Source organism: Agelaius phoeniceus, chromosome Z (genome assembly GCF_051311805.1).
Source record: "Agelaius phoeniceus isolate bAgePho1 chromosome Z, bAgePho1.hap1, whole genome shotgun sequence".
NCBI classification, from domain to species: Eukaryota; Metazoa; Chordata; class Aves; order Passeriformes; family Icteridae; genus Agelaius; species Agelaius phoeniceus.
Window position 1 is genome coordinate 91,450,275 of NC_135303.1, and position 24,281 is coordinate 91,474,555.

Consider the following 24,281-nt stretch of genomic DNA (forward strand, 5'->3'; position numbering starts at 1 on the left):
CACTGCTTTCGGGAGCAGTCAGTGTAATGCACTGACTCTTGCTTGCTGTGCACTTAATTAGTGCTTGATAATCTGCTGGAGCAGGTCAGACTCACCCATACTGTGGTCCTGGCCGGTGAAGGTACAGGAGGAAGAATTTCTGCCAGACCAGTGGCATGAGAGGGTGATCTGCAGGAGTAGCAAGGGCCTGGTGAGCCCAGCGGTAAATCATGAGCCTCTGGAGGGAAGGGACGATGGGCAGCTTCAGCTGGGTCTGGGCTTTCTGCAGAAACAACATTTCCACACAAGTGTGGTGCTGTAAAGTGCTGTAACAGGTTAACTGAGCAGATTAACACAGTGTGAACACTTGGTAATTACAGAGGAGAAAACTCTGGAAGCAGTCACAATTTGTTACAGGCCTTGAAGGATGAGCTGCCCATCTCACAGTTATGCTGGAGAGCAGACCTACACCTCTGATGCTTGCAAAACCCCAGTGTGATGGCTCTGGCACAGGGAAAACATATGGGTCCTGGTGTTAATTACAGTTAATTACTGTAGATGTCCCTGGTTTAGATCTCCAGCATGCTAGTTTTAGCTTTTTCCAGATTACATTTAATACAGCTCTAGTGAAAATTCAAAATTCACAGTATAACTAATGTGAAGAAGGAACACAGAAGCAAAAGCAGAACAAAAACAAAGCAAACTATGAGTAGCAGCATCCCATCTTAGCAACACCAAAGAAACACTAAATCATTAAACAGTCTCACTCCAAGCTCCTCTGGACTGTGCCTGAATGGGAGGCTTTTCTGAGTTCCCAAGACTGGGAGCAGACCCTGGCATTTCCTCATCCCCTACACCAAACCTCTTTTCCACACACTGCCCACAATCCTTTTTGTATTCCAGCTAAATCAAGACATGCAAGCCAAAGAACAAATGCTCTCCAGAGCAGCTCCAAGGATGCAGGACAGGTACTTGTCACAGGCCAAGCAAACCTATTTTTACAGGGCCACTTCCTTTACTGAAACTCACTGAAACTGCTGAGATGAAGGGTGGGCCAAAAGTTACACTTTGAGAATGGACAACTTTGGTTTCCACTTGCTTCTCTCCAGAATTTCTAACTGAATTTGGGCAAAGAAGCTGGAAAAGGCTGCAATGTAGCCTGAAGTGCAGCTCATTAAGTGCCTTGTTAAAGGAGAGACCTAAATAGTTTTGAAAGCCTTGGAAAATAATTCAGAAAGCAGAGAAAAACAAAGGCCAGTCTTCTGCACCAATTCAGGTCATCTGAGAAATCATCTGTTTGAAATACAGACACATTTTCCCACCTGAAAAATAAGCACTCCCCATATCAGGGGTATAGAATAAATCCACTGAAGGTTGTGAGGCATTAAGTGATCCAGAAAATTATGCAAAAGCACAAATTAGTTTTCTGTAAATATTGATATAGTAAAATCAGGTATTTTCATTGAAGCTTTTAAATGCAAAAGAACTCAAATACACTCAAAATGTCAATGAAAATTTCCCTGCAGTGTATTTTCTCCTGCACAGCCAAGTAAAGCATTATTTATACATTTATCCTGGTAAGGAAGCAGTACATAAGAGAAAAACTAAATTATATAAGGGAACACTTTTCTCCAGCAGTTCTCTCTAATTTTAATGACAAAAGATGACCAGTTCTCTCACCTTCAAAGCTTGATCAGGAGTTAAAGCGTTGATAACCAGCTCCCCCTCCACAACTCTGCGAAGCTGTGAATCTTCTTCAAATATTGATTCCATATTTAACACTGTCCATGCAAACCAGACCTGCACAACACAGAAATGACAGAAATATTGTTAACAAAACGGCAGGGGGCAGGATCAGGGAGCTTGATGATTTCTTAAGAGGAGTAAGTGTTTGATGGATTCTCATTGCAGAGCTGCAAAAGGCACTATCACATCTCAACAACAAAACTTCTTTATCCTTAAATTCAAAATTCCCCTTTGTACAATTTTGGGAAAGAAGGAGAAAGGTAGACAAAACTGACAGAATCACCCAGGGAACTCTGGAGGAAACAACCTTCCCAAACTCAGTAAAATAAGATCTCCCCTCTTCCACCTGCACTACACATCTCTGTCTGGGGTACTGTGAGGTTTTGGTTTTTTTTTCCTTTTTGCTTGAATAAGGAGATCACTTAAGCAGAGAGAAAGTAACTCAAATTCAAAATATTTATCAGATAAAGACTGATCTGAAAGAAAAGTCAGGCTTTACAGATTTTGTCTTGTTAAATAGATCAAGAACAACAGTAGATTACTAGAAAATTTAACTAATAAATCCTATTATATGAATTCTTGGACGCAGATTAAACCAACTCTCCCTGAGGAAAATATCCATGTTCCTTTTAGTGCAATAAACCCACAGCACTCTCTTAGGCTAAACTGGGATTTTATCACAAGAAAACTCTGGGGCAGGAAGAAAAAGTGACCAAGAGAAAAAACAGAAAAAAAAAAAAAAAACCAAAAAGGGGAAAAAAAAAAAAACACCCACAAAAAAACCCTCAAAAAGCAAAAAAACAGAGATAAAAAAAACCAACACCCTAGACCAGTCTGCTACTTTTCCCACCACAAAGCACCATCATGGCACTCACCTGAGAGGAGTTGGCATTGCCCTCCACAAAGGATGGTGTGACATTGCCTGCCACGATCCAGCTGACCAGTGAAGACAGCATTCCCTTGTCACAGTGATAGCCCAAAGCATTCTGCACAGAAACAGAAAACGTTTGGGTTTTTTTCATGACCAGGTGATTTAGAAGCGACAGGTGGATCGCTCAATTTTTATCCAGGTTCCTTTCCACCTCCTGTAGCTACTTTCTAACACCTCAGCTCAGCCAGGCACCACTGAAATGCCTGCTTGGACTTTCTATTTCAGTGAAAAAATCCTGTTGCAGTAACTGTGTCTGGCTTTTTCAGGAGAGGGAGCTCCATTTTAGTCATAAACACTCCATCAAAGATTTGAAATGCAAAGAAGACAAACAACAAAAGAACTCATATGAAACAAAAACTCTGTTCCAAACTGGTTTTAGTAGTAATTATTATCATTATTATTAAAATATCTGACATTTCATTAATCTTGACCCACTCAGAAAAAAAATTTCTTGAGCAACTCAAAAAAAAATCAGATAACTCCATTCATCACGCATCATCATGACTGGCTGCTCAGAGAAGCTGTGGCTGCCTCTTCCCTGGAAGTCCTAAGAACAGTTTGGACAGGGCTTGGAGCAACCTGGGAGAGTGGAAGGTGCCCCTGCCCAAGGCAGGAGTGGAACTTGATGGGCTGTAAAGGTCCCTCCCAACCCAAACCACCCTAGGACTTCACAGTCGCTCTTGCTGCATTTCAGGAAAATTCATTCCCATCAAAATCCGACTGTGCAACAGATGAGCTGACCATTTACCCAAGAGCCACACCAAAACACCACAGCTGTCTATTTACCTTGTGCTGCTGGTAAAGCAGCTTTTGCACGCAGTCCTCCTGGCTGTACTGGAAAGCAGCTTTGCACAAGTCATCCAGCAGGCAGAGCGTGGCCCGGTCCCTGTGCCACAGCTGCTGGCTGGTGAGGACCTGCACCCAGAACTCCAGGACTGCAGCTGGCCCCACTCCATTCGGATGGTCACTTAGGAAAATGTGAGTCTGACAAATTAAAGGGTAAAATCGGTCAGCGGATCGCAGCTTTGAGTAAAGCTTTAGAATTTACTGGAGGACTGTTCGACTTGCTTGAGGCTGTGGGGCTATCCTTAAATTAAATCATTTACAACAACACTCTCTATACCCAAGTAAGGACAGCTTTGTCATCTTCAGCCTCCAAACTTCTGCAGATTCTGAAGATTCTGGAGAGCAAAGGATCTTGTGCATTCAGCAAAAACAGACACAGAAGCCTTAAGCAGGACACCTGCAGGCATAAACAGCACCTATTCCCAAAGTTCAGGCTGCTGTTCCTGCAAAAGGCCTTCCCAGAGTAAGTCTGTTTCCACTATCCCTCTCTAATGTTAGAGGGCCCTGGGTTTTGACCACTGTATTTAAAAAAAACACTACTGCTCCCTAACTCAAGAACATTTTTTCCATTCCAGAGCCCTAAATTAATGGTAAAAAGCAGAACTTGCAAACATTAATATCTCTGCTGCATTCCTCAAATAACACAGACAAGAAAGGAGTGCTGCATTTTACATTTCCTTTTTTAAACAGTTTTGACCTGGTGTGGGAAAATGAATTTTCCAAGAAGTCTGAAAGGTAAATATTGCTGTTAGTGTCACATGCATTGCCAGATTTAGGCAAGTTTAAGCAGGAGCATTTCAAGAAACCAAACCCAACTACCAATGCCTGATATAGGGTACTCTGTGACTGAGCTGCTAGGTTCAGTATCCTTTCTAACCTTTAACACTAACTCAGTCAAATAAGCTTGGTTTTAAGCACTCTCTCCCCCCTTTCTTTTTTAAATAATCTTCTTACCTGTATCATACTACTGAGCAGCTTAACATTTTCTCCATAGTTCACTCCTGTCAAGTGCTGTGTCACTTTATGGGTAACCTGCTGGGTCACCCCTTGAGGGACTCCACTGTCCAGATGAAGGAACAGTTCCACATAAGATAAAAACCTAGGAATGTAAACAAATGAAATTGAAGTACCTCTTACTCCATATTAAATAGAAAGCCTACTTCTAGAGAATTTAAAATCAGCTCAACAGCACCAGTGAGACACGTACAGAAAGGTTTTGATTCACAACCACAATGCAGATTTAACTGCCCCAGTTCAGCCATACACTGGGCACAGTATGAACATTTCACACTAGCCTGTAATTCAAGGCAGCTCATCAGAAATAAATACCAGTTCTTGATCTACATCAACACCCAAATCTTACTCAGGATTTGTCTGGGAGACTGTCAGGTGTCTAAACCAGATGATTATTTTACTGCAACTATGAATAAACTAGGTAAACAAATGTATAAAATTTTAAAATTAACATATTATGAACATATAATGCTTACTGTTCATTCTTCAGGAGGTAATACTGGCAAGAGTAAAACAAGGGTAAAATTTTATCCAGCACATGGACTACTGTTCGCAGATGTCTAGACTGGACTAGCACACCCAAAAGAGGGATCCCTTCAGCACAGAATTTCTCGATGCTGTCAGAAAACAAAACAAAAAAAAATTAAGAAAAACACATTCACTATCAGCAGAAAGGGAGACAAGGTGTTGATTTAGTTTTTACTAACTGAGATGCAAATATATTCATAACTTTACACTTTATCTTTGAAAATCTAAATAGCTAAATACAGAGGTCTTTTCGTCAGCTATAAGAGTCATTCAATAGCTGACAGATTTGCCAAATATTTCCCTCTCAAATATTTACTAAGTATCTCCTTCCTTCACAAATCCCTTTCTGGGGATCAGTGTCCCATCTTCCAAAAATCACTAGAGATGCAAGTTTCTATCACTTTAAACTCACTCTTCTTGCCCAACTTGGACAATTCACCTCCCTCTCCAGGGAAAAGAGCCAAAGGCCAAACAGAGAAGGTGCAGGGGAACAGACTAAAGAGGTTCTTTGGTTTTTTATTTCATGCTCAAAATTCTGGAAAAATTTCCACTCTCAACCCAAAATAACCTTAATATCAATCTCAAACTACCCCAGTGCTTTGGAGTATCTATGGCATAATCTTATTGTGAAACAATGATAAGATTATGAAGCAATGATTCTTCTCCTTCCTTGGGGAAGGAGAAAAAAGGCCAGGTAATTTTTCCTTAAAAGAGAAACATAATATTATACATTGAAAACAAGTTAGTGGAAATCTTGAATAGCACAGCACATAACCAAAGGGATCACAGACTCAGGGAAGAGTTCTGGTGTATCAGAGAACTGATAAGATTTTGTGTGGCACTGTATGTCAAACAAGAACATTTGATTACATCCAAAAGCCTTACCAGCTTACAAACCAGCTAGAAGCACTGGAAAAGACTGTGCTGGAACACAGTCAGGGCTAAGAGGCTCAATGCTTTTATAATGCTTTTATTCACCATTCCCAGAATGAGTGGGTTTTTTCTCCTCACTATTTTCTGAATGCAGTGCTGCACCAATAAAAGAAATTACCTCTAGAGCAACCCTTTCAGTAAGTGTGGTTCAGAGAAATTACTGCTAAGCCCCAGTTTCAGTATTATTTCTTATGACTGAACCCGAAAGTGCAGAAGGCAAAAAAAGTACTATTATCAAAATAAAGGAAATAGCAGGTAGTTTGAAAGAATTCAAGAATAACTTCTTCACAAAAAAAGGATTATTAAGCACGGTCCAGGGAGCTGTTGGACTCCCCAGCCCTGAAGGTGTCCAAGGAATGACGTGGCACTCAGTGCTCTGGGTTGGGTGACAAGGTGGGGATTGGTCAAAGGTTGGACTCGATGACCTTGGAGGTCTTTCCCAACCTAAACGATTCTGGGATTCTGTGAAACTACAATCACAGAATCACAGGAAGATGGGGTTGGAAAACACCTCGAGATTATCCAGTCCAAACCCCTCCAAGGCAGGGTTACCCAGAGCAGACAAAGGAACAAATGCAAGTGGGTTTGGAATGTCCCCAGAGAGGGAGAATCCATGACCTCCCTGGGCAGCTGTTCCAGGGCTCTGCTATCCTCAGCATACATAGGTTCTTCCCCATGCTGAGGTGAAACTGCTTGTGTTTTAGTTGTGCCCATTGCTTGCTGAAAAGAGTCCAGCACCATTCTCTGGACACCTGCCTTTGAGATGTTTATCAGTATTAATGAGATCTCCTTTTGGTCTTCTCCAGACTGCCCAGGCTCAGCTCCTCCTAAGAGAGATGACAAGCTGCTCGATGCCTTGCATCACAAGCCCTTTCCTTTTTAAACAGGCAGAAAGCCGTTAACAACCCTCAGCTCAGCATCAGGGAGGCTGCTCAGTCCTTGGGGCCACCCACCCGAGGCAAACACCCAAAAAGCCTCACCTGTGTCCCAGGGTGGTCATTGCCAGTGCCAGGTAGCAGCCGATGGGGACGTTTGCCTTGACAGCCTTGAGCAGGGGGTGCAGCGTGACCGACTCGGCCGTGTCCAGCGCGCCGTCGCACACGGGGACAGCCAGCCCACTCTGCTGCACCCCACGGTCGTTCCTGTGCAGCTTCAGCCTCAGAACCAAACTCCAGGCCCACTGATTGAAGGAGGTCTCTGGGGTTTCCCCGTAGCGAACGATGCTGGCCAGGTAGGAGACCTGGAACAGAGCAGCAGGAATGAGAGGAAGCACAGCCATGACACAGCACATGTGGCACTGGAATGGGACTTGGTCCATGGAAGGGGAACAGGGTGATCTTTGGGATCCCTTCCAACCCAAACCCCCTAGCATCAGACCAACAACAATTATTTTTTAGACATACCATGTAGTTTATCTAACCACTCTCTTCCTATGGCCTCAATTTCTACCTCCCTCTCCTTCCCCCATCCCTTTAAGTAAAGGCTAGCAGCTTACACTGTCTGCTTAAATTTTTCCAAGCTATATACTGACCTTGAATTAAATTTTAATTTTAATACTGGAAAAAAAAATCCAGACACAACCTTCAATAATGTTTAAAACATTTAAGACTGCTAGTGAAAGGAAACAGAAAAATCTATACAAAAGTATTATCTGTCAACAAAAGGCCTAAAACCTGGCAGGCTCTCCTCAGAAAAAAACCTGTATATGGACAGGCAGAATCACATGTGTATGAGCCCACTGTCACAGAGACCATGTCTAGATCACAAGAAATTATAAATCTCTGGAGAAAAATATATGTACATGTTCTGACAGAACAGTGTAAATTGCAGAGCTGGAGGGCAATGCAGATATTTCATCCTCTCTGAATAGGGGTACAAGAACCTAAGCACTATTTTCTCTCAAATTCTAGTTATAGGCTCAAGCAAGTCAGGACAGATTCACCAGCACAAGTGGCAACTAGGGCTGACACTGGCTTAAAAAAGAGAACTCATCTGGTTGGCACAAGACAACAAACCATGGGTAAGTGCAAAGGAGCAAGTCAGAACAGAGCAGAGACAACAAAGAACATTCAGAGTGTGGGAAGAAAAAGCTGGGGAGAAAAATACAGAGGAGGAGAAAACACTGTACAAAAAATACTGAAAAGACAAAGCCCATCCCAAAACCTCTTGGACTAAATATCCAACACAGGGATTTTTTAACTTTGATCGTTCTATCCTTCCATTTGCATTCTGTAACTTGGAGCTATCCCCTCCTGAATCCAGTGTGCTATAAAATCAATTTAATAGATGTCTGTGGTGTGTTCAGGTCACATAACATTGCCCACTGCTGAAAAGCTCCAAAAGGGATTAACACTTGAGTCTTCAACTAAGATAAGAGCTGGAGTGAGTTCTCTTATGCTCACCAGTAATGAAAAATAGCCTTTCTGTTTTACAGCAAGTACTGTCTACCTCTGCACGAGTAAAGGAGGAGCAGTTCATGACTATTCACAAACCTGCAAGTGGGTCAAAATTAAAATGTGTTTCAAGAAAGACGGAGAGAGATTCTTAAGAGCATGGAGTGACAGGACAAGAGGGAATGGCTTCAAACTGAGAGAGAGTAGATTTAGATCAGATACTAGGAAGAAATTCTTTCCTGTGAGGGTGGGCAGGCCCTGGCACAGGGTGCCCAGAGCAGCTGTGGCTGCCTTTGGATCCCTGCAAGTGTCCAAGGCCAGGCTGGACATGGCTTGGAGTAACCTGGGACAGTGGAAGGTGGCCATGCCCATGACAGGCGGTGGGACTGGATGATCTTTAAGGTCCCTTCTATCCAAACCATTCTATCATTCTGTGATTCTCACACAGAGGCTCAACAGAAACCTTACAGAATTTTCAAATAGTTCTGTGGGTGCAGACAACAATGAGTGTTGGTACATAACGAAATTGTAGTTGGACAAAGAACAGCTTTAAAAAGAAGGGAAAAAAAAGTGAAAACAAGGTCTTGCCCTGAAGCTTTTCCCATTTATAGCCATCCATAATTTATTGCATTTAAATAAGAAGAAGGGATACCTGTTTTATGCTTTCAGAAAGCAGCCCAGCATATGGTTTTTGGGAGAGATATTTCTGATACGCTTCCAGAACCATCAATGCAACTTCAGAATGGACAGCTGGATCCAGGTGAAGAGTATTCTGCTAAAAACAGTGTCAGAACACAAAACCTTGAGTCATTTAAGAGGTCTCTACAACTGTACAGCTGCATCACAGAGAAATAAGTTTTCTGGCTGTTCAAATTAATTATTGCAATATCAAGGCAAAAATCATCACCAGTGAAAAATTTCAGCTCAATATTAAGAGTACCAGGCTCACACTGGGCAATACAAAGCCCAAGAACTAGATTATTTTTTTAAAAGGCATCATAATATTGACTTTCCATGTGCATTTTATGAACATATGATAATTAATCCAAAAATCCACAGATGCCATTTTAAATTAGATAATACAAACAGTTGAACTCTTGCACAAACAAAACCAAATCCCATCACCATGTTTTTTGTATGAAAACACAGCAATTCCTCTATCAATTTGCCACACTAAAGAATCATTTTTCCCCACATCAAAGGGTACAGAAATGGCACTGCTATTGCACAGCAAAGAATTCTGTTAATTTTCCCTAACATTCATTTTTATTTACATGTCTACAAGAAAGAGGGAGAAAAAAAGTGAGTCAACAGTGATGTACAACCATCAGCATGGCAAAGAGAAGAGTTCAGCATTACCAAATGCACAGAATGCAATGCTGAACTAAATCACTGAACACAGGCAACATTATTGCCCCAATCTATCTCTGGTTTTCTCTGAAATAGCATTCACTCTCAATTATATCCTGAACTCGTGGAGCTCCTGGAGCAACCCAATATTATGGAATAATTCCCCATCATTTAGACGATGCTCAGAGTTTTGAAATGTCTCATTTCAATCATTACTTTTCTTGCACAGTGAAAAACATACCTAGATACCAACATGTGAACTACAGTCACACCAGTTTCCTCAACATTTTTGATTCCTCAACATCTATTTCTGCTAAAAGCATTTGCTTTCAAAAAGCATTGCTTTTTAAAATGCTAAAAGCTTTTTAATCATGTGATTCATAAAAAATTGTCCTGTCAGCAGGCAGTGTTGTAAAATTATTATAACATTCCCATTTTGTGCCATTAGATGTACAGCCATAATATAAAAAGCATGCAATTAACTGTTTTCAAATTCTGCTCTACTCCCAAGCTGAGTTAAACTTTTGTTCTGAAAAGGTGAGAAGGTTCAAGGCTCCTGTTCTCAATACCTACATGCTCACCAAGTCCCCAGTTCAGCCCTTCCAAGATAATGCAAGCCAGTTTATTCTCCACTGCTGTCAGGCTGTAATTTAACAACCAGTCACGGATCAGGGCTATCTCAGATGAAGAAGGCTTCCACAGGTACAGGGGCAGTTCTTTGAACAGATATAAAGAAACCTTTGAGGAAAGAGAGCAAAAAGTGCAAATCACTACTCAGCACACAACAATAATCAGCACTGTGCCCTGCTATCTGAAAGGGGAGTATGACCACAAACCCCACAGAGAGCTCTTTAACACATCCAATCATAACAACCTGGTATGGCCTCTAGGTTTAACTGCATGTCTGATTTAAATTATTTAAATTATAGATATCAGCACTTACCATCCCCACCTTCTCAATGGTCTCTCTAATCCGATCCAGCAGCACAGAAATAATCTGTGTGTGGATGCTGGCAATGGCTCCCAAGAGCTCCCGACCAACCTTGGAAAACGTCTCCCTTGTGGAAAGACTAACATAGGACACCTGAGAAGATGAGCAGGGAGAAGTTATTGCCTCTGGCTGACCTCCACTAACATGGAAATAAAATGTCTTTTGGAAAATAAATTGCTCTTGGGCATCACAGACAAAGCTGATAAATGCCCATATGGAAAGTGAAACTGATTGCCCTAAAAGACCAGGAAAGTTCTGTGTCACACTGCCAAAATAATGTCCAAAACTAAACACAGGAACAACACAGCCACAGGCACAAAAAAAAAAAAAAAATCCCACCAAAAACAATGGAAAAAAACACCACCTAAGGAATTCCAGAGCTACAAGTTAGGCCTGCAAGAGAAAAATGAAACAAAATAAATGTATTTTTTATTTATTTGTTTCATTCTGGCTTCGCTTACAGAAAAGCCATTCTTGTTCCCAGAAAAAACAAGTACTTCAGGCAATTTTCATTCACTGCTTTTTGAACTAGTAGCACTTTTTTAATTCCATGGAAGAACAAACTACAGAAGCCATGAGAGCTTCACACCTTCCACTGTTACAAATAAAAAGAGCATTTTCATTCTTTTCCTGAATGGACCAGTAACGTTACTCACCTCATATATCTCCAAAACAACAATTTTGATAAAATCCTCATCAACGTCAGCCCGTTTGGTTTGTGCCATCTGAGCAAATGTGGTGAGCAGACAAATTTCTTCTGAGCAGTTCATTGACTGGAGATACTTTTCAAACTGTGCAAGGTGCTCTGGATCTAGGGAAAAAAAAGTGAAGTGAAAGAAACATGATATAAGTGCAATAGGACACACAGCAGCAGCATTTATATAGTTATTCACTGAAAATCCCAGAGAAATGATCTGTGGAGACCATTCCATGCCAATTACAAATAAAATTCTGCAAGTATCTAGTCCCAGGTCTTGATTACACCCAAGAGCTACAAAGAAAGGCCAGTCTGAGCTTCCCAAATACAATACAAGAAAAAACACTGGATGCACTTGTTTGGAATCTATCTCTAAAAACAGAGAACTGAATCTGCACAAGCAGGAAGGCTAAGATACTCTTTCACTGAAATTCAAGGCAAGTTTCCTCTTTGAAATCAAAAGAGATATTGCTAAAAGCAAATAAACATTCCATTTCTCAGGGTGTGGGACAACAGGAAGGTAATGATACAAAGATATCTGTACAGTGCTTTAAAGTGGGGTTTTTTTTATTTCTTCCAAACAACCTTAAATAGAGTCTGTGCAGCAAAACAAGCACTGGAAACATCATTTGAGCTGTAAAAAGTTTTGGAGAGTGAACTGCCTGCCTTCTGTGAACCACAACATGCCAACAAACACTGTTTACAGTGATTTTATCACAGAAGCTGAATATACAGAAAAAGCATCCATTGTGCACTCAGCTACCTAACCTGGACACGCATGTGCTCAGCGTGCTTGTGATCAAACACTTGCACTTAGGTTACATTCTATTTTAAGGGCTTTCAAGAATTTTGCAACTGTACTCCAAGCTGAGAAGGTCAGGCCTGTACAGGCAAAACAGCTCATGGAACAGCATGCTAGAGCATTGTGCAATTTCAAGAAAACAGTTTCTTCCAAACAGCAGGAGAAACCACACTGCTGATAGATACAGCAGGCAAACAGGGGTGGCCTTCTCTACTCACCTCCATTTCCTAATGCTATGCTTTATCCTTAATGCAGAAGTTACAGACAACTCTTGTTTCCCCTTCAGGGTTTGGTTTTTTTTAACATGATGCAGAAGGACATTAAAAATGACCACATCATTATTGTATCTAAAGGCACAGCAGGGTGACAGTGAGGAAGGAGAACGGCTGAGCTGTGGGCTCCACACTGACCTCAAACCCACACCAAGCCATGGTCTGGGACTGAAGATGGGGACAAGGTCTAAGGGAAGCAGAGAGACTCCCCCTAAATCCTATCTTCTCATAGTGGAGAAATAACATCTTCACCATCAACTTGGTACTTGACCCTATTCCTTCCTCTAATCACACTACAACTCAAGTTCAGGATGCCCTAAAAACCAAACTTCTCAAATCTTGTTACTGGCAGCAAGGAAACTGTGACCACAAATAAAATCATAATATCCTTGGATTAAAGGGATATTAAATATTACCTAGATTAAAATCCCTGCCATGGGCAGGGATGCTACTCACTAGAATAGCAACCATGCTCCTGATGCCTTAGGATTTTAGCTTTTATATTTTTCATATATTTGTAATCCTGCAATTCTTTATCGTATAACCCTAAACTCCATATATAGTTAGCTACTGCTTTCCCATTTTCATCAGAAAAAACAATTCCTCTCTAGGCCTGGGAATCAAGGGATTATGGGAATCAGCCTTACTACCTCAGACCCTGAGAACTGTAAACAAAAGTGAATTGGGGGAGAGCAAACTTGGGGTAAATGCCTTCATTACCTGAAGCTGCAATTGGAAGATTAACCCCCAATATGCAAACTTATAAAAGTATGAAAACCCATGACTCATTGTCCATATAATGGGTGCAGCCCTTGGCGGGGGGCTCTGATTGCCCAAAATGTACCTGAAGACCCTTCAATAAATATAACTGCTTTTTATTGCCTTAATTTTGTCTGGCCTCTGTTTTTAGGTAATCCCAAAAATGCATTACTCCCACTCCTATGGACTTGATGCCTAAAGCTTCCATCAATTACCAAGGCTTGCTTCCATCTGTAGGTTCACCAACCTTTTCTCATGCTTAATTTGGGAGAGGAAATCACTAAGAAAGGTTATCTCCCAAAAATATATTAATGTCATGATCTTCCAGGGTACAAATTACAGGAAATTAAGCATTAATTTTTTAAGTGTCTGTTGAAATAAAATATTTCAGAAGATTAGATGGATTTCACTGGAAAAACTGCTGATATTCCCTGTCTAGGTCTAGACACTGGTGGAAAACAGTATTATGCTGACAGAACTCACTGAGGAGGATGAAGAGGATAAAGAAATCCTGAATCAGCATGCCAGCGACTTTGAAACATAAAAGTTAGCTAGAAGCAAAACAATGCCTGAAAAACATAATTTTTTCAAAAAAATCTGTGTTTGTTACTGCAACCCGTAACAGATGCAGTAAAAATTTTCTAGCAAAACCAAAAATAAAGATGTTCTACTGACACAGTGTAACAGTTATTTTGGCTGGCAAGTGTTTATCAGATCAGCACCTCATCAAGTGCTACACAACTACAATCTTGGTATCTCTCTCCCTTTCTGTGTAAATCGCCTTAAATGCTACCTGAGATTGCACAGAGTCAAGATACTCAGTAACCTCTCAGAATCACCATTTTCTCCTGCTTCTCCACCAAGACTGGGTACATGGGATGGGGTAAGAGCTACCTGGGATACCAGCCAGCTGAGAAGTAAAACTGACAAAAATGAGATCTGCTCTCCCTGAAGACAGCAAAGAAGCTGTAAAGTAGGGAGCAGTAAACTGTTTGTTTACCTGGCCCCCTGTCAATCAAGTCCTGAAATATTATCCATGAATGCAGCAGCAGAGGGAAACTAGCATTCCAGCTGGCCTCTAAATAGTTCTGCTAATGCTGAAGACACCACGTTCACTGTGGAGATCAACATGGGACAAAAGTCAAGAGGAAATAAAAATAAAGTGCCACTGAGGACAAGAAATGCATGAAAAGAAGGCTTGAGATAAAGGAAACATAGGTGGGGATGATAATCAGTCTCCCACAATGTGAGTTACTAAAGCCAAAATTAGCAAAAAAGGAGGACTCTAAAACTACCAGCAGCTCAACAGTCAATCAGTCACCAAAAACCAAAAAAAAAAAACCAAAAAACAAATTCAAAAATTTGCCACACCAACCCTAACTGATACAGAAGTCTGTACTTTAGGATTTGAGCCTCACTCTCCAAATACTGTTGAAGGTCAAGACGGGAAGTCATATAAAAATACACAAGAGGTCATGTCACTCTTGCAGCTCTGAGGCAGCCACAGAGAAAACCAGGACAGGAAATCTATCAGTTGCTGTTAAATGACAATTTGGGCAAACAGGTACTGGAAAACCTGCGCAAGACATTTCAGCAGCCACTGGACCAGTCATGCTGCCAAGGGTGCATTTAACAAAGCAACCTGCAAAGAGTTGAACCCCCAGCTGATGCAGCAGCAGCTGAATGGATTAGAATTGGCTCTGTGTGGGGGAATTTTACCTTTGAGTCTCTGCTTGTAGTCAGCAGGTTGAAGAGTAGAGCAGAGCTGCTCCAGGTGCTCGTTCTCAGCACAGTGCATGACAAAGAAGAGCCTCCAAAGCATGCTGCTGGACAAGGTTCCATAAGGCATCTCAGACATGAACAGCCAGACTCCCAACCTGTTGGATTTGAAGAGACACTTAGGAACAGTTCCACCCTGATAAATCCCAGCATTTGGAAAGGAGACATCTCTGGCCCACACCTCTGCTATGTAACACAATTAGGAATGTGAGGATATGTATTAGCACCTCAGATTCTGAGCCAACCTCACTGTGAACTTACCAAGATTTCAGAGCTTCTGTCAGTTGCTACAATTCATGGCCTAATTCCTCCCCACCTTGATGCTATCAATGCACTGAAAAATCCTACTTATTTCAGTCTTGTTTAAACCATTAAATATTTAAAGTTACTCCAAATCACAGTTTCAAGCATTCAACTCCTCCAAAACTAAGCCAGTGAAGAGATTACCCACCTTTTTGCCTTCAGAACGTGTAGAACAGCTCTAAAAAACAGCTCATCAAACTCCAGCTGCAATTTTTCAACAGAGTAGGGGTGTTCTACAGATCCATATTGTTTATTGCCACTAACATACTGGGCCCAGTGGTCACTCACATGGCACAGTGTCATCCTACACAGCAGAGCAAACAAGCCAAAGAAGGATCATTAAGTATGTCACCATCACAGGAAAACACAGACAAGGGCAACCAGATTAGAGTCTAGCCACGAGAGACGTGTCCAACATTTTGCATTCTGGGCTCCAGAGGTTTCTATATAAATTGTATCAGTCAAATTTCTGTGTTCTCTTTCCTTGGTTTTGCAAGCTCAAAAGGCACAATATTCTGTTACAACAAATTAGTTGGTGTGTGACCTTTGGAGCCTGAAGGTAACTGTACAGGATGAAATGGCAGAAAGCTCATAGGGGAATAATTACACTGAGAAAGCTACTGCCTCCATAACACAAAAAAAAAGAAGGATTTTGTTTCTGAATTGACTGTATTCCCCCTTGAGAATACACTCATAGAAGCCATGTAGAGTAAATGCCAGAGATTTAAAAATAAAGAGCAGCATTTAGGCTTCAAATACATTTACTTACTGCAACAATAGGACAATTTGCAGGGAGCAAACTAAAAACCCCAAAACAATTCTAGGTAACAACAGAAATAAAGCATTACCATTGGTTATAGGGAGGGGAAAATCAAGGAATTCCTGTTAGTTAGGTTTCAGTGACTACCCAAGACAAGCCTAACAACATCACTAACAGAAATCAGCCTGATGTCCCACAGCTCACCTGGCTCCTCTGTACCCACAGCATTTAGATTTTGCAATTCCCCATTTCAGATTCCCAGACTGGCTAACACTGAACTGACCAAATGTCAGAGCAAAACCCCCCTGAGAATCGTTTGGGTGGGGTTTGGATTTTTTTGGTTGTTTGATGGTCAGTTCTGGGATTTTTTAGCAGCTCTGAATATCTAATGTATGTATAAAATAGATTCAATCACACCACAGAGAAAAAAAAAATCTCTTACTTGATGAGCTGACCAATTCTCTTCACAAACTGTCGGTACCGTGCTCTGTTAAATGTTTCTAATCCCACAGACAGAAGTTCCACTAAGGAGTTTGCAAAGGCAAAAATCTTCATCATCTTCTGGGGAGATGTTTTTTCAGGAAAATAAGCACCTAAGATAGAGACACAAAAATAAGTGTCAAAAAAAAGAGTGTGAATTCTGGATTTTTAAGTAACTTAACAAGCACTCAAAGCAACAATTCACAATATTTTGAACTGGAATGCATACTTTGTTTATGAAATGAACAATAAAAACCTGCTAAGTACGAAAGTGCATATAAAGCATGCAGGTAGTAAGATCTCTGGCAAGCAATTACAACTAAAATGTGAGGGGGGAAAAATAGCTCTGAAAGCACTTTTGGAAGGTAACTGACAGCCAAACCCAAACTAAGGGAACAGACTCTAATGTTTTGCATGTTGCTATCAGGTTTTTATTTATCCCATACACATGGCATATACTTCCAGCTCATCCCTTTAGCCTGCAAGCTGCTGCACAGGTTCATTATTATTTTTCTCAGAGAGTTTCATAGTACAGTAGCACTCTTGGCAGTGGCAGTCATTAATATAATTAGCATAAACAAAATGAAGAATAACCATCTAGCAACTGATTTACCTTCAGAGGTAAACCCAAGGAACTGCTGAAAGAGCTCGTGAAATGGGAACTGTGACAACAGAGCAATCAAGTCATCTTCCAAGAGCAGAATCCAGCTTGTTTCAGGATCCTCATCCTATAGATAAATACAGGTATTTTCAGTGTCTCTACAGTAAAACCAGTAGTAAAGGGATTCACTATTGTACTAATTAGAGTTTTGTTAGGAGTAACTGAAATATTTGAATTCTCTCTGCTAATACTCACTACTGCAAGCTCCACTCTACAGTTATACCACAGAGATAAAATGAGACTAAAATAGAAGCAAATTCAAACCATGCTTTTTAACTTAACAAGTCAGATTTGCTTCACCCATTTCACAAAGATCAATGAGCTTGAACAAAAGCATAAAGGACAAAACAAAGAGAAACAAAAGAAGTCATCTGCTGTACCTCTTCTCCTCCTTCATCTACCAGAGTCCAGTTCCCAGATTCCTTCCCAGAAGAAGAGGAACTTTTCCTTTCACTTGGTTTCATATGGCACATGAAGTCCACGCGATTTCTGTTTTAAAGTGAAAAATCAAGTGTAAAAAATTAGAAAAGTAAAAATTCTGAATTTAATAACCTTTCCGTTAAGGGAAGATATTAAAAAATCCAGATGCAAGAGGAAGAAATCAGCAAGCAAAGCAGAAAGATGCCTGGCAGAGAAGGCCCTGGGGGTGCTGGTGCCAGGGGCTGGACACGAGCCCAGGGTGCCCAGGGGGGCAGGAGGCCAATGGCCCCTGGGCTGTCCCAGCCAGGCTGTGACACAGCCCCAGGGCAGGGCCTGTCCCTGTGCCGGCCCTGCTGAGGCACCTCAGGTGCTGGGGACAGCTCTGGGCCCTCAGGACAAGAGAGACCCTGAGGGGCTGGAGCGTGTGCAGGGCAGGGAACGGAGCTGGGAAGGGGCTGGAGCCCCAGGAGAGGCTGAGGGAGCTGGGCAGGGGCTGAGCCTGGAGCAAAGGAGGCTCAGGGGGGCCCTTGTGGCTCTGCACAGCTCCTGACAGGAGTGCAGTGTTCCCCTGGGAACAGCTGTGGGGAGATCAAACTCTGCTCCCCAGTTAGAAATGACAGGACCATAAAGAGCTTCAAGTGGCACTAAAGGAGGTTTGGATTAGATATTAGGGAAAATTTTCTCATGGAAACTTGGTCAGGCACTGCAACAGACTGTTTAGGGCAGTGGAGGAGTCAACATCTCTGGAAGTGTTCAGAAGGCCTGTGGATGTGGCACCAGAGGACACATGGTTCAGCAGTGGACACAGTGGCTCTGGGTTAAGGCTTGGACTCAACAACCTTAAAGGTGTTTTCCAGCCTAAACAATCCTGTGACTGTAAATGACTCTGGGATAATCTGGTTCCTGACATGCAGGAGCTGTAACTGATAAGCCTCAGCTCTTTTACCAGTAAGAGCAGACCCTGTGGAGGCTCTGAGTTCTGGTATCAGCATTTAGAGCAGTACTCCAGACACATTAAGTTGGCCTTTGTTCCAAACACAAGTACCAAAAGGCACTGGCAACACACATTCCCTCAGGATACACTGGTTTTCCCAGGCAGTTCTAGAAATTAAATGTAAAAATGATACCCTTTAAAGTAACAGTTTTCAATAACAAGACTCCCACTTAACTCAAACCCAAGCTATCAAGATCACAGTGACAACCCTAAATACCAGCAGTTTGACTCTTTGACCTCAAGATTTGGGCAGAGGGAGAGGCAAGTGATGTATTTTATCTGGAGAACATAACTGCTTTCACTCGTGACTGATTTCATTAACTACCTTCTCCAAGCACCACATTCCTACAAGATTTTTTTTTACTTTTTTTTTTAAAGGATGAAAAATATATCAACACATCCAATCAGTGTGTACACCATCTCAACACCTTTACTCGGGGGATTCTGTTGCAGAGACAGTACAGAAAACAGGCCATGGTGCAAAGCAAGACAGATTTCAGAAGCCACAGTAACAAAATGTGTGGGTTTGTCATGAGCTATTTCACAGCTGAAAGAAAGCTGCATCATACTGTGTACAGCACAAGGAGGTGCTGCCAAGGCTGAATTTTAAGATGAATGAGTAAAAAGAGCTTGAATTAAACTGTGAATCTATTTGTGCCCACTTTTATGACTTTGCCTGCAATGAACTTTCAGAGTTTTACAAGTAGATTGTATGTTGTGTTTTCTATTCTTAAATAATCAGAACATATTTATAAAATCATGTTCATACTTACTTGACAGGAGACATAAGCAAGGCAAGAGATTGCATGAAATGAAAGACACCCGACGGGTTACCCAAGACTTTGATCTGAAATTAAATGCAAAAATCTAAGTAAATGTAAATAAGCAAAGGGGAAATTATTCTCAGCAGAGAAATCCACATTTCTCATTAGCTTTTTGTTAAGCCTTAGAATAATCCATAAAAGACAGCACCCACACCCTAGACAAAGTATTGCCATGGCAAAATATTGTGACTTGTCCAAAAGAATTACTTAAAAAAACTAAAGGAGGGGTGGGAGAGGAAAAACCCAGATCAAAAACTGCACAAAAAAAAAAGACAATCTCTCTCTTGTGCCACATGTAGGTCTGGGCACCAGGGGTAATTCAGACACTGAGCACAAGGGAAGATAAAATCCTACCACATTAGGTTAATTTGATTCAATGATATTAAGGGTCTTTCCCAAGCTAATCTTTTCTATTCTATACTTCTATTACATTGTTTTCCTTTCCTGTTAGTGTAATTTTCCTGTGACTAGATTTCCAATGTTTTCCTCCTCTTAGAAGAGCAAATATGTTCTTTGAAAAACACCCTGGTGCCTTTGGATATCCACAATCCATCTGACAAGACAAAGTGAACCCTTTGTCCCTGAACTTTCCAGGGAAAGCAGTCCCACTCCAACGTATAGGATATTAAAATATCTGTTCCTCCTGATCCCTTACACAGCACAGAGCTGACTCCAATCTCACTTTTTCTATACAGCTGCTGCTTCAAGTCTAAATATGCCTTCCACTTTTTGGAGAACACTCCCAAGACCTGGTGCATAAGGCCTTGACTCCCTTCCATGGAATCTCTCCAGTCAAGAGTTAAGTGTGTTCCCCTGTCAACCTGAACACGGCTGGCCTAACGTATTCCCTGACAAACCCCTCACTGCCACCATGATTCCACACATCTGGAAAGGCAGTCATGAGGGATTAAGCAGGCACAAGACACTCTCGTCCCCTACCCAGGCCACTCCCACTCCAACCTGCTGGCAGTAAAGAATTAAACATTCACACCTGGATGAATGGACAAGCCCACTCGCTGATGCCAGCTGGACACCGAAGGATGTGGTTGAAGAGGAAGAGATGGTCACCTGGACAGCCAATTCTCTGCAGCACAGACACCTAGAGGGAAGTGTATTGAAATCAACTAAATAACTCTGAAGTTCATTTCCTTACAGTGCTGCTAACTAGAGAAATACTGTTCATTTCTCACCCTTTCTAACACACCTGAATTTTCAGAGCATGTTACAGGAGAACAAAATTTAAAATCTGTTTGCTTGCCTTATTGCCTTGCCACAAACCATTTTTTTGGCACAAAGTAACTGGTTTTTCTACAACTACATTAAAATCTAATTTATTTAGAAATTGGCAAGAACAAAGGTTTCTCCAACATGGCAAGTCTGAACAGCTCTAATTTCAAAATAAGTAAAAGCACAATGAGTATTATTAAGTTCACTGTGAGTAGTATTGGCTGCTCAGGTGCCAATCCTCACTAATGATACTTGATTTTTTCAGACAAAGGAATCAATTCTAAAGATCTGCTAAGAGATTCTGTTCCACAAATAGAACAAACCCCACCAAAAAAAAACATTGCCCATGAGACAGGAAGCAAAACAGTAACACTTCCAGAAATTATTCCTGAATTCATCCTGTGTGCTGGATCAGATATATCCATGTCTACTCCCTCACCAGTCTCTGCAGCCACATGAGAAGGTCACTGTGAAACTGAGGATCTTCAATAACCCTGCGAGTGAAGCTGAAAAGGACACTGATACATTCCTTCAAGTGGCTCAAGTCTGAAGAGAGATTTTCTGACTGCTTTGAAACTGTAAATTAAAAACAGAATTAATGAAGCTTTGACAAGAAGTAGCAGCATGAAAAATGGGTTTGGGGGTGGACATAAAACTGCTCTCTGTATGAGAGCAGACAGCAAGACATTTCAACACTAAATCTGTCAGAAGAGAATACTTAAGAGCACTTTGTTTAATCTTGTAATTAAGCTCTGGACACTAATTATAAGAAGAATATACTGTGGTTACTCTCACAAAAGGCCTTCCCTCAACATCAGCTTTTTAAGAACCACCATTTACCATGCACATAAACTATCTGAGAGGTGGAGTGCAAAGGGAGGAGCAACAAGAAAGAAAAGTATCTCAGGCAGGAGGAGGAGAAATACTTTAGCTAAAAGATTATATTGGCACAAGCTTAAACAAAACACTCAGGATGAAAAGCAAAAAGATAGTTCTAAATATTATTTAATTTAAGAATTATTTAATTTAAGAATTATTTAATTTAAGAATTTAAGATTTCAAAAGACCTTCCAAGAGGAAGTAAAGAAGGAAAAATATCCAGCTCATTTTAGAATTGGGAAAAAGAACTGTATCAGATATTGCCTTGGACAACAAAATATTGGGAATTTAGGTGTCCATCCACACAGTGTTTCAGTGCAGTAATTGGTGTCAGTCTGCAGCTCAGACAGCAGAAGTCACTTCTACATTCAGCTTTTACTGCCCAGGTGATAAAGTCAAGACAATTGGACATTTTCCTCTGAGAAAAAAGTTTCACTGATTCCCTACAGAAGACCAACAGTTTTTTTCTAACAGAGGAGAAACACTCCAGTACACAAATTCCACCACAAGAGCCCAAAACTGCAGCCACACAAGGTGCTGGCACCCAGACCAGGACTGGGAGCAGCCCAGACCAGCGAACACACCTTGTTCCTGCTGCTGCAGGGCCACGGATCTCAGCAGGGACGAGCTGCTGAGCAGCCTGTAAACATAAGACTCCACCTGCAAGCGGGACAGCACCGAGGTGTAGGAGTGCAGTGCCAGGGTCTGGTGCACGTGCTCTGCTTTGGCCTCCAAGAGCTTCTTCAGCTCCCCCAGCACGCTCTCGTTCAGCTCCACCGTCTGGTAGCGGTGGTGGCCTGTCACCTTGCACTGATCTGCACACACACCCTGAAAAGAGAACAAATATTCCATGTCAGTAGCTCTGACATTTTGCTGGATCAGCCTAACTGAAATCGATCACGATATAACCCTCTCTTAAACAGATTTCAAGGCTTTCATAAAAGGGGACATTTCATAAATGGAAAAGACAAATATTTGGCAATGTCCTATGCGCTTTTGAGAGGTACCAACCACTGAAGGTTCATATCCTTGATTTCTGAAGAAAAAAATATTTCATGAACCCTCAGTAACTCAGGTTTGGAAACAGCCAGAAGTTACTTGCCTGCAGCACTGAGAGAATGTGAACAAAACCAGGTGCCTCACTCCCAGTGAGTGCACCTGCTTCTTATTTTACAGATCTCCCATATATATTTGGACCTGCTATTTTAAAGCTAAAACATTCACTGGAACAAGATAAATACTTCCCAAACTCCCAAGACTAATAATTCGCAGCAATTTCCTACTGCATGTTCAAAATGTTTTCCTCTGCCTCATCTCTACTTCTTCAGCACAAGAAAAATACAATAAATAACATTCTTGCTATTCCTACAATAAATAACATTCCTGGTAATCTTCTGCGCAATCAGGAAACATTCTTAAGAACCAGCACTGTGAAAGCTTAACTTGAAAGCATCCCTGTGTTTCCTAAATTAGTAGAGTAAGAATTTTAAATTGGTATAAAGACAACAAATATTCTGTACACACAATAAATATATAGTGAATTGGGATGAAATAAAGCAAGTAGCAATCTTACACAACTCTATGATGGCCTTAGAAGATGCAAGAGCGAAGCCAAAATTGCTTTTGGTACAAAAAATGATCACTGCAAACCTTAGAATCCAGTGAGGCTCAGTGTTATTCCCCAAGAAAAAAGAAAATATCCAGATATGTTCAGTTCCTCAACTCTGGTGAACTGCACTCACAGAAACAGTAAAATCTACCCTATGCATAGGTGTTCAGCATCTTTGGACAATTTTGATGATGTGTGGGCTATAAACAGTAGCAGAACAATTTCATTCACTCCCACTGATGCTGAGCTCCCAAGGCAAGTGTCACAGAAGGAGTCTGGGGGAAAACTTTTCTGATGCGTGCCACAAAGAGCTCCATCAACCTCTCTGGTTTGCAGGCAAAAATGTTACAGAGTACCACGCCCATTCTGGAGGTAAGAAAAACCACAGCTACACTTAGGGAACAAGTTAGTGCAAGTGGATGGCCCTAATGCCCCCTCTGAGCTACGGGGCTGCTCCTGAGCACAACCCGAGCTCCCTGCAGCAGGAATGACATCAATGGAAACTGCCCCTACACTTGGCAGCAGGCCAGATGGGACATCACTGCTACAGTCACTCCACCACTGTCCCTCAGGTCTGCCTGGAGTGCTGGGAAACTTCACCTGACACCAGGGACAGAACTGGGAGTACACAGCTCATCCTTTCTGACCCAAAAGGAAATCACCAACATATATCCCACTGCCCTGAACACGTCAGAGGTTAAAAATCAAACAAAAAAACCATCTTAAGTCTCAAGAGGATGATATTCTCAAGTACTGGGGGTCAGTGGAGAGACTGAAAGCAAAGGCAATAATCTCTGGACATGGAACTGTTAGAGCTAGAGGAAGTCCAGAGGAAGCACAGAAGTCAGTAAGAGGACTGGAGCACCTTCCCTATGAAGACAGGCTGAGAAAGGTGGGGCTGTTCAGCCTAGAGGAGTGTAGAGACCTCACAGCACCTTCCAGTATCTGGAAGGGGCCTACAGGGAAGCTGGACAGGGATTCTTCATCAGGAGCTGTAGTAACAGGACGAGGACTAAAGGGAGTAACTGAAACAAGGGGTAATTTAGGCTAGGTATTAGGAAAAAAAATCTTTACTGTGGGTGTGGTGAGACACTGGCACAGGCA

The 24,281-nt window shown here is 41.6% G+C and overlaps 1 protein-coding gene across 4 annotated transcripts in view; it reads right to left on the reverse strand.

Annotated features, from left to right (window-relative positions):
- The window catches only part of EPG5 (ectopic P-granules 5 autophagy tethering factor), a 54,898-nt gene that overhangs the window by 25,745 nt on the left and 4,872 nt on the right, over window positions 1-24,281 (reverse strand). For 2 of the 4 annotated variants that reach the window (XM_054651549.2, XM_054651547.2), the window contains exons 3-22: window positions 22,153-22,396; window positions 21,129-21,265; window positions 20,454-20,561; window positions 19,412-19,485; window positions 17,605-17,713; window positions 17,177-17,291; window positions 16,526-16,676; window positions 15,472-15,627; window positions 14,961-15,118; window positions 11,368-11,522; window positions 10,664-10,804; window positions 10,294-10,458; window positions 9,023-9,142; window positions 6,958-7,217; window positions 4,993-5,133; window positions 4,457-4,601; window positions 3,443-3,640; window positions 2,601-2,711; window positions 1,660-1,779; window positions 96-262 (exon numbers count right to left, since the gene is read on the reverse strand). In XM_054651549.2, coding sequence (XP_054507524.2) covers window positions 96-262; window positions 1,660-1,779; window positions 2,601-2,711; window positions 3,443-3,640; window positions 4,457-4,601; window positions 4,993-5,133; window positions 6,958-7,217; window positions 9,023-9,142; window positions 10,294-10,458; window positions 10,664-10,804; window positions 11,368-11,522; window positions 14,961-15,118; window positions 15,472-15,627; window positions 16,526-16,676; window positions 17,177-17,291; window positions 17,605-17,713; window positions 19,412-19,485; window positions 20,454-20,561; window positions 21,129-21,265; window positions 22,153-22,396 — 2,975 coding nt within the window. Of the gene's footprint in view, window positions 1-95; window positions 263-1,659; window positions 1,780-2,600; window positions 2,712-3,442; window positions 3,641-4,456; window positions 4,602-4,992; window positions 5,134-6,957; window positions 7,218-9,022; window positions 9,146-10,293; window positions 10,459-10,663; window positions 10,805-11,367; window positions 11,523-14,960; window positions 15,119-15,471; window positions 15,628-16,525; window positions 16,677-17,176; window positions 17,292-17,604; window positions 17,714-19,411; window positions 19,486-20,453; window positions 20,562-21,128; window positions 21,266-22,152; window positions 22,397-24,281 lie in introns of all 4 variants that reach the window. The other 2 variants (XM_054651548.2, XM_054651546.2) reach the window with 1 other exon arrangement.